Raw genomic sequence first — 16,218 nt, 5'->3', positions numbered from 1 at the left:
ATTACTGGTAGCTAAATCAAACCCGCTTTGTGAGGTTGGATTTTTGTGATTTTCTTTTTTTCCTTCTTTTTGTACTTGTTTAGTGTGAGACTACTGGATTCCTTTTTGGACCAGTGTCCATCATGTGGCAACGCCCCCAACCAATGACGGGTTGCACAAGTCAGTGTGTGCCTAATGCCAGTTCCAAGCCTAGATAAATCGTGCAAGGTTGGCTTGGGCAATGCACATCTAGTATAACAAGCCAACCCAGGTTTGCTTGGAAAAAAGTCAAAAATGTTTTGGTCTTCTGCTAATGGTTTGTTGCATAATTAGGCTTGTATAATTATTTGGAATCGTTTAAATATCGTTTAAAAATCTCTTCTGCAACTGTAAAGGGATCTGGCAGGTTGTATTACTGAGGATGATCATAGTTATCCAAATTTTTTGCCTAACTTATGAGTTTCCAATACACAGTTCCAAATCACAGTTTGTATAGTTATATAATCATTAAGTTTTAAGCCCATGTGAAGGTTGTTGAATATTAAAAAAAAAAAGACAGGCGCCAGCACTACCATGGAGTGTGTGTTTTTTTTTTTTTTTTTTTTTTAACACACGTGGGTGGTTGATATGAAGCTCACTGGATAAGAGAGCTTACACTTACACAATAAGGTCAGGTTTGTTTCACACTAGGCACGATTGATTTGCACAGTGTCTGGATATGATTACTCCCCCTTACCTTACCCTTGACACTTATTCAAAGGGAATTTGAACTCTTGGGTACAGTAGGTGGCGGCGCACATCAAACAAAGAACTTTATGAACAAAGTATTTGGCAAAACTTGTTAATTATTGAAATTAGGTGTTTTAATCAATCCCCAGTGAAGCGTAGCTCAGTGGTTAGAGGTAGCTCAGTGGTTAAGGCATTGGACTGTGGATAGGCAGGTCCGAGGCTCACACCTCACCACCACCACCAAGTTTCCACTGTTGGACCATTTGAGCTATGCTTCCAACTTTTTTTTTTTTTTTTGGACCTTTTCTATTCCACCATTACTTTGCCGTAAAGCAAGGACTATAAAGACATGGTTTGATATCTTTATAGTTTGGTGTGGAAGAACTTAACTGGACCGCCCACTTGGCCCTGACCTCAATCCTATCTAGGATCTTTGGGATGAACTGGAACAGGGATTGCAAGCCAGGCCTTCTCGTCCAAACACTCCAAAATCTTCTGTGCAGCCTTTCAAGATGAGTTGAACCTTTTATAGCTTCAAAAGGGTGACCAAGTCCATCTTGAAGTACATTTATTTGGAAACTATCTCATTGTATTGGCCAAATACTTCTGTCCATATAGTGTATTTGTTCAGGTACAGTTGGCGTTCGTGTTTGTTTTGGACTGAGTATAACGAACTGTGCTTGGGACCACCTTTTCCAGTATACGCAGTGTTCAGATTACACAAACATACCGGAATTTGGGGTCAAGTGTTCTGGGTTCCGTGCCGCAGCCAGTAGTGTGAAAGCACTTGGAAATTACAGAGAACGCTAATCAGGGATGTCATGTTTGCAGATTGAGCCCATTTTATACCAGAAGTGACATTCTGGAACAGTTGGGCTACAGACTGAAATATTCATGTAGTAGAGTCATGTAAAGCCTTTGCTTTGTGTTAAATAGTTCTGTTCATTATGTAAGTCATAACAAGTTAAATACACAAGAGCATGGTCTGGTGTGTGTTATTTCACTTACGCCACAGTGATTTGCTACGGATTACAAAGTTGAATTTATTAATGAATGACACATCACACATTTATCTCATGATTATAGTTAAACCGAGGGACAAGTTGTTTCCTGTTTTTTTGTGTTCTCTCTCTCTCTCTCTCTCTCTCTCTCTCTATCTCTCTCCTAAACCAAATTTTTTTTTAAACCTACTTATTATTAATATGTGGCGTATCCGCTGTCCCTGTCTCCGTGTATAGGCTATTGCTAACTCCTTGTCTTTACCGCTTTATCCTGTATATACAGCGTCTGGGGGCCTGGAGGGCCTGGAGCCTATCCCAGGAGACGTGGGGCATGAGGTGGGGTACACCCTGGACGGGGTGCCAATCCATCGCAGGGCGCGCACACACATGCACACACACATTCCCGACAAATTGGGACCGCCAGTTAGCCTAATCTGCATGTACTGTAGAACATGCAAACTCCATGTAAACAAACCCGAGGGAGGAATTAAAACCTGGACCTTGAAGTTGCGAGGCCACAGTGCGAACCACTAAGCCACCGTGTCGCCTGAGCTGTTGTTAGAGAAAAAATAACATATTAGAACGAGCTCATTAATATTAAGATATCATTCATGTCTCAGTTTGATCATGCAGATTTTTTTTTACCTCATCTGACCCATCCGCTTTTCATTTAACCGTGCTGTTGTATAATTATGAATGTGTCTGTAGGATTCCTAAACACATGCATGCTTGTAACAGGGCCAAAAGAATTGCAGTGTACTTGATTAGCACTTGATTATGGCACATTAAAGACATTTACACATGCTGTTTAACTCAAATCCATCCCTGTGCTGAAAATAGGGTGGATGAGAATATTGGGTGTGTATCTGTGTCAAGGAGAGTGTGAGGGTCTCCATGCGGGGCCTTTGACCTACTTTCAGTACACTGCTGCGTTGGAAGTGTGTCAGTGTGACATGGTGAAATCAGACTGGAATGTAACCTCCTATAACTGATCCAAATCACTGGAGAGTTTTTATGTAGCCAAGAAAACCTAGTCATGGTGCTCAGAATTATTGGCACCCTCCATGAGTTTCAGCAAGGATTACAGGAGAGAAGGGATCCTGCATATTTGATGTTTCCTGCTCTGACATACAGGAATTCACATTTAAGTTTTATTAAAGTAATTCGACTGTAGATTTTACACTGGGGTGTAAGGTGTTGTTTTTTGTTTTCCTGTTTGCAGTGCTGAGGGTGTGTATGCCATGATGATTCATCTCAGCTCACCATGCACTATGTGTCTTGAGGTTTAGTGCCGTTTGCATGCTGTGAACGGTTTGGCATATTACAGTTTCTGATACCACATTTTTAACTGTTTCTTATCCTCCTTCTTTGGTATCGGGAACTCGGTGGAACTTTTTAGAATGCATTTTGGAATGCATTTTTTGTGCGGAGTGAGGGTTGAGGAGTGCCAGTTACTTACAGTTACATTGTACTCACGTTCCGGGTGACAAACTTCATGCTTGGTGTGTGAACGTTTATAATGACCAACACCTATTGTAATGTACTTGTACTGTACTCACCTCAATTTTGGTTTAAGTTGAAAATTAAAAACCTGAGCTAACCTAGGGGGGGAAAAACCTGTTTACAGCTTTGTGATTGATCAAAAGAAATTGCTTGTTATTTGTATTTGCTTTTTGCCTATGTTAGTAGTTAAATACAAACGTTAATAGCTAATATTGTATTTAAATTGCTTCAGAGCAGAACAAGACCATGTTTATCTGGGCTACTTCGGTATATGAGAGATTAACGAATATCCACTGTTCAACATGCGTAGAATGCATGTATTTCTAGGTTATATCATTTTATCATTTTCTTTTTAAATACAGCACAATATATAAATACACGACATAAACCATGTATTTCTGATTATCCATCTGTGCAGCCTACATTGCCCCGGAGGCCACAGGTGATACTGTTGTCAGTTAACGATATATACTGTAGGGCTACAATTCAACAATAGCACTTTGCACACGCTCTCACAAACTTGTCAGTAGAGTCATTAAATAATTCAAATAAAAGTTTAATAATTTAGTGTTATTTTATATATATATATATATATATATATTTTTTTTTATGTGCACAAATTTGGTACTGTGTTTCGTCGAAAGAGATCTCCCCCCCCCTTTCTTCTCCTTCATAAGCATAGGCTCGTTAAACGTCTCATTCTCTTTTAAAAGCTGTCGTCGACTCAACAGTCCGATAAATTGAAGATTTCAGCTGAGTGCAACGTGATCATGAGTATGAGCTGACTGCATGTAGTCCAAAGTCCAATAAAACTTTGTACCGCATTCTCAAGATTCTCTGATTTAACACATAACATTTAACACACACATAACATTCACAGACATGCACACACTCATGGAGTGTGACCACAGCCTCAGGGTTACAGGATGTGTAGGGGATGTGTTTTGCTCCAGCTGCAGGTGATTACAGGGCCGTTAGCAGGCCAATGCACGAATGCAGGTTGCTCGTTGGTGAGAAGCCCATCTGTGCATTACTCGCCCTCTTTCATTTTGAACTGCTCTTTGCACTGAAACTTTACTAATGTTACGCATTAGCTTTACTAATGTTACTTTTTATCTCCAGTGAGGAGAAAGATATTCTCATAATCTGTTTGAAATGTATATACATTTTTGAAATGGTCCAAGGGTATGTTGTGCAAGAGAACCATATGAAAACATGCAGGATGCTCCAAGTTATTGCATTTAAATGTATTATTTTTTATTCACTCACGGCACCAACTCATGCACTGACTTACATGCAAAAAAACAGTCTAGCTTAAAAGTTGCCAGTAGCCTTTCAGCACCATATTGAATCCAGCTGTGTTGCTAACTAACATCATCTAATAAAAACAAAAAGGCAGCTTTCATGTTTTTGGAACACCAATTTATTGAATTATAAACGATATTTACTCCCGTTTCTGAAGACATTGCAGTTGGAATAATGAAGAGTAACGCTAATTATAGTTGACGAATGTATGTAATGTAAGTATGTAAACTTGCTACCATATGACACTGGTGTGAGACTGGTGACCAGAAGCAGTTATTTCTGATTCTGTGCCGATTACACACCGGCTCCTGAGTGGAGCAACGGAAATGTGATCCATGTAATCCATGTTTTATGTATGCATACAATTGAAATGTCCATTGAACCTGTTTGCCAATATAATATAATTAATATAATAAAACCAATATAATTAGAAGAAAACTTTTAATTAAGGATGTCTTAAAACATAATGCAGTAACTATTTATTCATTTGAAAGGTGTTAATGCTTCATACATTCCTTTATTTGTCCTTTCTGTTTGTGCTTAGGTTTCACGGTTTTCCATATACATAAAACGTATGAACAGCAATGTTCGGAAGCGATTTTAAATAAGGAAAATATACAATTTTGTTTCGATACAGTTTTATTAAATATAGAATATAGCAGACAGTATATGTCAAATGGTCACTGGAATAGCTGAAATGTGATTGTGTATTTATGACTGAAATAAAGCTGTTCATCGGTGTGCGTGAACCCGCGGCTCGTACTAGTTCTACGAGCCGCGGGCTCTATTCTAGTTCTAGTAAAAAGGGGAAAATAAAAATCAGCTAAATATGCTAAGAGTGAGCAAACATCACCCCTCTGTTTTCTCGTTCAATTTATGTACACTTAAAAAAAAAAAAGGATGAATAAATAGGTTAGTTAAATTTTGCATGCGCTGAATTCAACAAATTAACAAGCAGATCTTGGCCGTTGATTTTGGTGTTATGGGGAGACTGGGCAGGATCATTCAAGCTGAAGCAGTGAGGGAGAACAGAGGGGCATTATTAGCTTCATTTAGCAAGAAAAGTAAAATAAAAATCAGATCAAAATAAAGGCAGCACTGTGGCTTAGTAGTTAGCGCTGTCACCTCGCTGCACCTCCAGGGTCCGGGTTCCCAGATTCCCCCCTCGGGTCTGTATGCATGGAGTTTGCATGTTTTTCCCCATGTTTGGTGGGTTCCCTCCGTGTGCTCTGGTTTCTTCCCATAGTCCAAAGACATGCAGATTCGGTTAACTGACGTTCCCAAATTGCTCGTAGTGTGTGAATGAGTATGTGAGTGTGTATGTGATGAATTGACACCCTGTCCAGGCTGTTCCCCACCTCATGCCCTACAGTAAGTCTCCTGGCATAGGCTCCAAACCCCCTGTGACGCTGTATACAGGATAAGGCGGTATAGACAGTAAATGAGTGAGTGAGAGTCAGATAAAAATAAAGAAAACGGATTACTAGTGCTTCATAATTAATTAAATAAAAAATCAAGAATGTAGTATGGACCTGTCCAATTATTTAACTACACAATTCTGCCATTCATTACAAGTAATTCATGCATAGTTGAGAATGTATGTAGGGTGTGCCAATAACTTAAGCATTTGTTCATTTGTAAATACTTTTGAGGTGATTTAATTCAATTTGTCAAACATCTGCTTAATGAGATCATTTGCCCAGTTGTTTCCTGTTCGCCTAGATAAAACAAAAAAACGCAAAAGGAATTTTCTTTATTGATTCATTTGTTAAAAGTGATAACGGATGTTCTATTAATCCAGAGGTAACTACATTCGAAGAGTTAGGATAGTGTAGTGGATTCATTAATTCAGTGTGAAACTGAGCGGTTTGCATTGAGAAAGTCGTTAGGTTGTTCCTGTATGGTCAGTTTTACCGACACAGCTAAACATGCAGTCAGCACATCTCTGCTAAACTGATTTACAGTTGTGGGCTTGTGTTTGCGCGCATGTGTGTTGTGTGTTGTGTGTGTGTGTGTGTGTGTGTGTGTGTGTGTGGGGCAAGACTTTGACACCTCTATGTGGTTTCCCCCTTTTTCTGCCCTCACCCCTCTCCCTGTCCCCCTCTCTCTCGCTCTCTCTCTCTTTCGCAAGATTCAAGATTCAAAATTGCTTTGCATCTTTAATGCCTGACAAGTATTGACAAGTAAGCTATACTTTGGCAAAATAAGTCAGAAGATAACACTCACTTGCTCATCGTCTGTACTGCTTTATCCTGCATTCAGGGTTGTGGGGACCTGGAGCCTATCCCAGGAGGCTTAGGGCACGAGGCAGGGTACACCCTGGACAGGGTGCCAATCCATCGCAGGGCACACACACGTACACACACTCGCACTCTCATTTACACACTACAGGCAATTTGGGAACATGCAAACTAAATGCACACAGAGGCAGGAATCGAACCCGGACCCGACAGTGCTAGGCACTATACCACCGTGCCGCCGAAGATAACAACAGGAAGAAAAATAAATCAATAAAAAGGGAAAATTTAAGCATATTAAATTAAATGGTATTAGATAAAAATAATAATAAATAACTATATGGAACATTAACATTAAACTCTACAGTCTACTACTACTGATAATAATGAGCAGTGCATGTGTGTGAATGTATAAGTGTGTCTGTGTGTGCCATATGACATGATGTGGTCACTCACTGCCCCTCACCTGGTGGCAGGTGTGTGTCCTGTGCTGCTAACAGTCTCTGTGCTCCCCCAGTAGGTGGGGCAGTTCGTCTGGGTCTGGGAGGCGATTCAATTCAGGGACGATTTTTATTGGATTTGGTAAAGAATTCCGCGCAGAAGTGATGAGTAAGAAAGTGCAGCTCCGTCTGTTTTTATTGAGTGTGCACTGCTGAGTCTGTACTCGGGTCTTGAGTCAAAGTGTTTGAGCTTTGTGTTCAGATAATTTGTTAGGGGCCAGATAACACCGCATCTTACTGTCTATTCCCATAGCTTCAGTAGTTTCATGAGTTTTTGTGTCATTTAGTTTATTCTAATTGTGTTTGAAAATGTATTGTGTTAGTATGTGATGATTGTGTGTGTGAGTGTGTATGTGTGTGTGTCTCTGTCTCCCGCTTTCTCTCGCACAGTGAGTAAAAATCACACGTGTGTGTGTGAGTGAGAGAGTGCATGGCAGACTAGCAGAGGTTAAAGTTGTGCGAGCAGAGTTTTGGCCACTCCCTAAACCAACCAAGATTTTCTTTTTTATCCTATCTCCTCCTCTTCTTGCCGCGCACTCGCTTCCTCCCTCACTCACTCACTCACTCCGTAGGCTTTATGCGCGCGGGCAGACGTGTGCAGTGCTGCATCGCGAGAGAGAGAGAGAGAGAAAGAGAAGGCAGCATTTCTATACCTTCTATAGAAAAGGACAGCTTTGCAAAGAGGAAACAGGGCTTGCACAAGCTAGAAAGAGAAAGGGAACCTTAACACCAAGGACGTGCAGCCGCAAGGAGAACACACGCGCGTACACACGCACTCTTACACACACACAACTCGGGAAGCGTTTGCGTGAGCAGTATGGAGGACGGTTCAGCAAGTGTGGCTCCTGCTTGCAATTCTACAGTCGTGCTGAACAACCACTGCACGGGTAAGAGCGCAGGATCGGGGGAGGTGTGTGTGTGTGTGTGTGCAAAGTTTTCGAGCATGTGTGCTTATGAATCTTAATTACGGAACGGAGAGAGGTCTGTACTTCCTTATGCTGTGCTATTTCAGCTATGCCTTGGTCTAAATTCTGTGCATGAATATGTGTGTGTGTGTGTGTGTTTGCGGGCACACTTGTGTGGTCAGGAAGAAAAAGTTTCATATGAGTAACACTCTTTCCTTGTTGCATTGCATTTCTAAGCTTTTCACAAGCAAATTTTGTCTGCTGGCAAGTTGGCAAGTGTGTGTGTGTGTCTGTGCGCGTGTGTGTGGCTTCGAGGGAAGCCACTTCTCTTCCTCTATTCGAAGTCCTCGGTAGCGTCTCATTCATAGCAGACTGGACTACTTCATAGCAGACTGAGGCTGCTGATTGGACACCAGAAGATTGATATTATGATTATGATTTAAATTATGCCACAGTTTTTTTTTTTTTTCCTCACCTTTTTTTCTTAAATATTGTTCATGCTTTAAGACTCCTAACGAACCAAAGTTTTTTTCCCCTTCCCTCTTTTTCTCTAATTCCATGATAAGTGACACTTTTCTTTAATGCAGATATATAAAATTTACTTGCTTTTTTTTTTTTTTTTTTTTTTTTATAAAGCTTTTAAGAAGCTTTTAAGATTTTCATATACGTGCGTCATGGGTGAGAAAAGCGGCTTCAGGTGTTCTGTCATTAAGACATTTTGCAACCTTGCTCGCCCCTACCCCAGCCTGGGGGAGTGTGTGTGTGTGTGTGTGTGTGTGTGTGTGTGTGTGTATGTGTGTGTATGTGTGTGTATGTGTGTGTATGTGTGTGTATGTGTGTGTATGTGTGTGTATGTGTGTGTATGTGTGTGTATGTGTGTGTATGTGTGTGTATGTGTGTGTGTGTGTGTGTGTGTGTGTGTGTGTGTGTGTGTGTGTGTGTGTGTTTGAGTGGGGTGGTGAACATGAGCTGTCTGACTGACTCTTAGTACAGAGGATATGAAACAGGCACACACACACAGACACACACACTGTGACTGTGAATTCATGGGCCAGTGAAGACGGGTGTTACTTCCTCTCTTTGTCATAATAACATGGCGGTTATAGGAACTGTTGGTCAATGAGTAACCAGTGCAGCAACATCTGTTGCAGTGTGTGTGTGTGTGTGTGTTGATGTAGCTTGTGAGTTTTGGCAGCATCCCCGTGTGTATTCTGGTAACATTTACCATTCATTTGAATGTTACAGTTAAACCTCCAGGTTGCAGGCTGGACAGTTTGGTCCACACAATCCAGCGCATTGTTTTGTAACAGACCTGTGTTTCCCCCAGGCTTTGCTTCCTTCTCTTCTTTAATCTTCCGATCACCTGACACTCTCTCTCTCTCTATCCACATCCCTCCTTTTTTCCCAGTTCATCAGCCTCTCCCGCACTTTCCTCATCGAGTACAAAGACGAACCCAAACGTATGTAGATGAAGTGACGCGTGAGTCGCAGCATAGGATATACCAGTCACATTGAAATTACTTGTAAATACTGTATACTACACTGTAACATCAGTCATATCTACTTATACCAGTACTGTTCATTTGGAAATATGCTTTTTGAACCATCAGAGATCTGCACAAACATGTCACAAAGAGCTTGACGGTTCATCATTTCCTAGGGTGCCTAATATCCTTATGTCTTTTAGAAATGAGCAAAGCAAGCAATCACGATCTCCTTACAGCATGCTTTTTCTTTTATCTGTCTGTCTTACACTCTCATCATCGCCATCTACAGGCACGCCAAGAAACTCAACTACAATTTCCTCTTCTGGTCAGGACGTACTGTATACGGATCCTTAAACCCTGTATTTGACAGACGCATACAAGTGTATTGTAAGCACAAGGACAATAACCCTTTTTTTTTTTCTTTTTCCCCTTTCAGCCACAGATTATTCCAAAGAGTTTTGTATGTCCGGTATGTTTCGCCGTAGAACTTCTCCATGCTTTCTTGATGACTTAAAAGATGCATGGATATAATAGGAAGCTCGGACTGTAATTAATATCGGCTATAATTCTGATACCATGTAATTACATTGCTGATGTGAAATTTATTTATTATTTAATATAATGTATAGAATACAATAAAACTGCTGTCCATCAATCCATCCATCCATCTATCCACCTGGGGGCCGTGGAGATATTTATTTCTACAATTTTTGTAAGACGTCTGGTCAATATTCACGCGCGTCATCACACACTACAGGCAGTTTGGGAACGCCAGGTAGCCTAATACATGTCTTTGGACTGTGGGAGGAAACCGGAATACCCAGAAACCCACCAAGCATTAGGAGAACATGCAAACCCCATGCGCACACACACCTGGGAGGCGCTAGACGACGGTGCTCAAAAACTGCTATACAGTGGCATAATTATGGTGTACAATACATAGAAGATACTCTTTGCTGATTATAAATGATTTATTAGCAGTGTTTGGGGACGGTACTTTTTAAAGTAACTAATTACATTACACAATTACTGTCTTTAAAAAGTAATCAGTTACATTACAGCGGTACTTTCTGATTAAAGTAAGTACTTTTCCACTGCAGAAAATGTAAACTCCTTTGTGATTCCTCATGCATGTTGTTTTAGTCAAGACCTTTTTAATTATTCTACCATCATCACTCAGTGAAGTTTGGCCCATAATCTGTTAACTACTAATACCCCTATCTCACCTACACAGTTTCGTGCTGTGGCCGTAAGTACGGTTCATCATGATTTACCGCGAGTTTTGGTGCTCTGATTAGGTTTCCATCTTTCCGCGCGTTGATTCTTGCATAGTCAAACCGCATAGGTGAGATAGGGGTGTAACAGCAGGAATAACGGCGTGGGGGGCGGGTTATCGGGGGCGGGTTATCGGGGGCAGGGCTTGTAGGACGACTTAATCACACACACACACACACACACACACACACACACACACACACACACACACACACACACACACAATAACGGATTGGGAATGACTGCTGTCTGGCTCACAGATTACATAAATTGTCTAACGGATTACAAAAATAACAAAATAACTGCACGTTACGTTTCGTTACATCAAAAAGTAATCCAAGTACTCTAACGCGTTACTTTGTAAGACGTTACACCCAACACTGTTTATTAGTTATAATCTGTTACTATAATTTGTTGAAGGTCAATTTTCTGTATGTGCTTGTTCAGACCTCTTGTGGAGATGGTGTGGGAATTGACGCTCAACAGTGTTGGCCCTTTTAATCTGCCCAGTCACTATGTTGATGCATGTACGTATATCATATTAATGCATGCTCACCATGACTGGTCTCCTCTTTCGTGCATGCTTTAGGTTCTGAGCGTGAGCGCTGAATGAATGTACACTTATCGAGACTAATAAAATGCTTTTGGCATGTTGATGCAATAACTATTTAAGGAAATGGTATGTATTTGCAGTGATGTTGTGGTTTAAAATAGCTTACATTTGGAAGAAGCAGTGCAGATTTTAGGTTTGGCAGTGTATATTCTATCCTCAGATGTCAATGTTTAAAGAAACATTATAGGCATTATAGCTAAGCAGAATTTCTGTATCAACAGTGCACTTGTGTTGCAGATTTATTAAATGCTTAAGAATATATTCGAGCTGATATTCGGTGCACTCTGTGATTTAGAACCATGTGTGCAAGGGTTAGAAATGTGATCGGCGACGATACATACCGGGCAAACGAGCTACTATCCGTCTCGGCTGTCTGATCTGAATACCGAGTGTTAACAGCGCCAATCTCTCACTCTGTCACTGTTTTTCTTTCTCCTTCCCCCCTCTGACTGTGTGTCTCTTGGCTGGACTGTTCGGTCTAATGTCTTTAAGCGAACCTGTCTGTACACGCATTAAACAGTTCGAAGCTGCATGCAGGCAGCAGTATAGCAGCCGAGAGCCTGCGCTGTGACATTCGCCACGCTGACACACTGGCGTTCAGGCTCAGCGGAAAAGCTACATACAAGAATGTGTGTGTTCATGCTCAGTTCATGGACCTCCCCAGTGGTTGCAGTGTGAAATAGTGCTTTCCTGCTTGCTCATTGTGACAGTCAGTGCCCACATTTGCTTTATGTTAAAGCCAGCTAAGGCCTGATGTTTGTGCACGTCAGACTCACAGACACCGACATAGAGAGAAGACCCAAATCAGAACACTCCTCTTTGTGTCCAGTTGTACATCCCCAAGTCCAAGGCTGAGCCTTTATTAAAAATGCACCCCAAGTTCTCTGCAGTTTTTCTGCACTTGTGTGAGGGGGGTGGATTTGCACTCCGAGCTCAAGCCTGAAACAATGAATTAGTGATGGGAAGTTTGAATCATTTTAGTGACACGGCTCTTTGAATCTCGTTCATCAAAATGAACAAGTCTTTTTTGAGTCATTCAGTTCAGTTTGTTCTTTTGGTCAGAAATAAAATGAACTGTTGCATTCTCAATAGACATACACACATTTTGGCTCTAGTTCCAGTAATGAAAATATTACAGTGCATCTAAGGACATATTATAATAAACAGAATGAGTAGCTCACCTCTCATATCTTCCAGTCTGAGTTGTTTGTTCTTTTGAATCTATTGCACCGCATAGCGTCTGTGGGAGTAACGTGACAAAACAACAAACAGCTCGAAGTAAAAGAGTCATTGAGAAAGAATCGCTCAATTCTGTTTCCTCTACATAACCTACGGAGGTTTTGCGATAATTTGCCCAGTAGAAAATGAACGAATCACTCTCCGAGACTACTCGTTCTTCTGAGGCACGTTAAAGATTCATTCAAAAAGAACGAATCGTTCATGAACGACCCATCACTACAATAAATCGCTAATGTATCATTTCAGAGCAGCTTGTTCTTTTAATTCTCTGCTACTTTTTGACCTCGAGCCATTTTGGAATGTCATTCATAGTACAGCTTCTTGCTTCTTTTGCACCAACAAACCGCATACTGTGGCCAGGGGTAGCTCAGTGGTTAAGGCATTGGACTACGGTTTGGTTCGGAAGATCCCAGGTTCAAACCCCACAACCACCAAGTTGCCACTGTTGGGCCCTTGAGCAAGGCCCTTAACCCTCAACTGCTCAGATGTGTAATGAGATAAAAATGTAAGTCGCTCTGGATAAGAGCGTCTGCCAAATGCCTAAATGTAAATGTACTCTATTGAAATCATTTAATGAATTAAAAATAATTTACGAGAGCGTGTTCTTGTTGAAATCAGCTTTGCTCTAATTTTTATTACGTTTTATTCTTGTCTCTTAGAGACATCATCAGTCAAATGAATGTTAGTTCATGGTTCATAAGATGTAAGGATTTTGAATATTACTGATCTGTGTGTCATCCAAATCACAACACTACATGAAGCATGAAAAGGAAAGCCCTGGCTGATCACCAAAAAGCAGCTCTTTTATCTTGCAGATCAGGGTCTCCCTGGCGTCCCCCGAGGACTCGGACTGCATGCAAATGTGCGCACTCGAATGTCACGTCTCCGGCGTGAACACACTCGCTTCCCGTCACACCAGCGGCATGGCCTCGTGCGGTCCTGGGTTTTCAAATTGTTTCCATATGTGTGTGTGTGTATGTGAATGTGCGCGTTCGTGCATACTCACACAAACCGTAATTCTCTTGTGATTTGCATCAGATTGCCGCAGAACAAGATGAAAGGAAGCAAATGTGCTACTGTCTCATTTCCATGCAAAGAAATCGCCCCCCTTGAAGCTGTTCATACGGTATCGCAGAATTCCGATGAGGACAAATGATGCATAATTAACCAGCATCAGCCAGCGTAATTGAAGTTAGAGGTCTGACGAGCTAATTATATGCATCGCGTACAGACTTTAAAAAATGAACAAGTATTTGAACCCCTGGGAGCGGCTGATCTTTATGTAGCTGTAGACTTGTAGACTGTGTTCTAATAAGAATTTGTTAATTGTGTTTCAGGTAATGAACCGTATCCTATTTGCAACTTCAAAATATAATGCAGGAAGACTTTGTATAGCGTTTGTGTGGTGTTCTCTTAAACCTTTTTACATTCGTCAATTCTTGCTAGCATTTTATTTTTTATCGGAAAGAAAATTGTGTGTGTGTGTGTGTGAAAGGCATCTTACAAGCCCCGCCCCCGATATCCCACCCTCCTTTTTTATTCCTGATGTTATACCCCCATCTCACCTATGGGGTTTGACTCTGCGGGAACCGATGTGCAGAAAGATGGAAACCTAATCACAGCGCCAAAACTCGTGGCAAATCATGATGAACCGTACTTACGGCCACAGCACGAAACTGTGTAGGTGAGATAGGGGTATTAGTAGTTAACAGATTATGGGCCAAACTTCACTGAGTGATGATGGTAGAATAATTATAAAGGTCTTGACTAAAACATCATGCATGAGGAATCACAAAGGAGTTTTCAATGGAAAAGTACTTTAACTGGTTACTTTAATCAGAAAGTAACGCTGTAATGTAACTGATTACTTTTTAATGACAGTAATTTTGTAATGTAATTAGTTACTTTTTAGAAGTAACCTCCCCCACCACTAATTGTTTATAAGCTTTATTGTTGTTTACAGTTTATCTCTTGGTACTCCGGATTCTCATTAGCGGTGTTCACACAGACTCTAATGTTCTACTAATAATCTGAATATTAACCCAAACAGAATAAAAATGCATCATGTACACGTCTGTGTCGGAGCACTCGGACCCGAGTCTACCAATCGGAATGAATTTTTAATCAGAAGGAGATGGTGTGTAAACCTTTAATATTCATGTGGTTTCAGGTTTTTGGAAAACGCTCACCCTCATCACTGACATTTTCGCGCTGATCATTTTAATGCTGTTTAAACAAACTAAGTTTCATTTTGTTAAAGGTAACAAGGCATAAGTTTTTCTCTGAAGCTTCGGTTGTTTGTTGCTTGATGTTTCTGCTACTCGAGCCGCTCTCTTGTCTTCTGGGCCGCGCTGAATGAAATAACGAATATCCCGAACCTGACCTACTGTATATCCCGGGTGCTTATCTCTGTCTGTCTGTTGTTTCAGATTTATTTATCGACCATTTCCTCTGCGTGCGACTCTCGATAGTACAGTATAATGCCCAGGACTCTGATAAGCCTCACATGACTTCAGCTCCGTCCTTAGCTGACTTTCAGCGAAGATAAAGTGCTTCATGCATCAGTGCATGTCTGTGTCAGAGATAAAAATCAGAAGCTGTTTGTAGCGCATGGTGCAGTTTCGTCATTTCTCTCGTAACTAGAAAGCACAACTGGCAGAGACGCTATTAATAACGTGTAACGGAATCCGAGTGATGAATAGATGGCCTATATTTAAATGGCGTGTTATGTCTTGCTGTATCACGAATGCTCTGTGAGCATTTGTGTAACAACTTGTGAATAAGCGTATTTGGTATACGTATGTAATCTGGAAAAAGGCGGGGGAAAATGTCCCTAAGTAACGCTTTCTGTCTTGCTGTTATTACTTAGTACTAGCGATTCGTTCCTTTTGTTTCATGCTGTTAGTAAGACTGATGGATGATGTCATTTCCTGCGTGACCTCGCCTCTTTGCATGACCCAAGGGAGCGTTTGGGCAGCCTCTTTCTTTTTTTTAACAAGGTTAGACATATATCGCATAGTCTGGTTGTTTTGTTCCTCTGTATAGCCAAGAATTAGATTTTTACTGACATTGCGTGATGCTTGATGTGTAAATGGGGGCGATTGTGAAAAGGGTGCAAACAAAAACTGATGTGTGTTTAACGTTTTTAAAAACATGGTGGATTACTGCGGCTCAGCAGAGGTTGGGAAATGCCGTCATTAGCTCCAAGCAAACGATCAGACGTAATCTTCCGTTGTAGATACAAGAGGCCCTGAAACAAACAAAACAGGATGATTTAAAGTCATGTATCCAAAATCCCGAAGCCACCCAAAATGTGCAATAATCTCCTTTAAACAGTTAAAACGCAGATGTGTCCGTTAGCTATGCTTTATAAAGCCTTCATAACCGCTCTAATTTGTTAATTGGTGAATTTTGAGGCTCGTAACTCATGTAAGCTTTGAACTTG

The 16,218-nt window shown here is 41.0% G+C and overlaps 1 protein-coding gene across 3 annotated transcripts in view; it reads left to right on the top strand.

Annotated features, from left to right (window-relative positions):
- Positions 1-16,218, top strand: part of LOC128528557 (echinoderm microtubule-associated protein-like 4) — an 86,903-nt gene that overhangs the window by 30,332 nt on the left and 40,353 nt on the right. For 2 of the 3 annotated variants that reach the window (XM_053501458.1, XM_053501457.1), the window contains exon 1: positions 7,808-8,141. The exons of the other annotated variant lie outside the window; for it this stretch is intronic. In XM_053501458.1, coding sequence (XP_053357433.1) covers positions 8,072-8,141 — 70 coding nt within the window. In that variant the 5' untranslated portion in view covers positions 7,808-8,071. Of the gene's footprint in view, positions 1-7,807; positions 8,142-16,218 lie in introns of those variants that run through there. 3 annotated transcript variants of the gene reach the window in all.

This window comes from Clarias gariepinus, chromosome 8, assembly GCF_024256425.1.
Source record: "Clarias gariepinus isolate MV-2021 ecotype Netherlands chromosome 8, CGAR_prim_01v2, whole genome shotgun sequence".
Classification (NCBI taxonomy): Eukaryota; Metazoa; Chordata; class Actinopteri; order Siluriformes; family Clariidae; genus Clarias; species Clarias gariepinus.
This window is presented reverse-complemented; position numbering and strand designations above follow the sequence as displayed.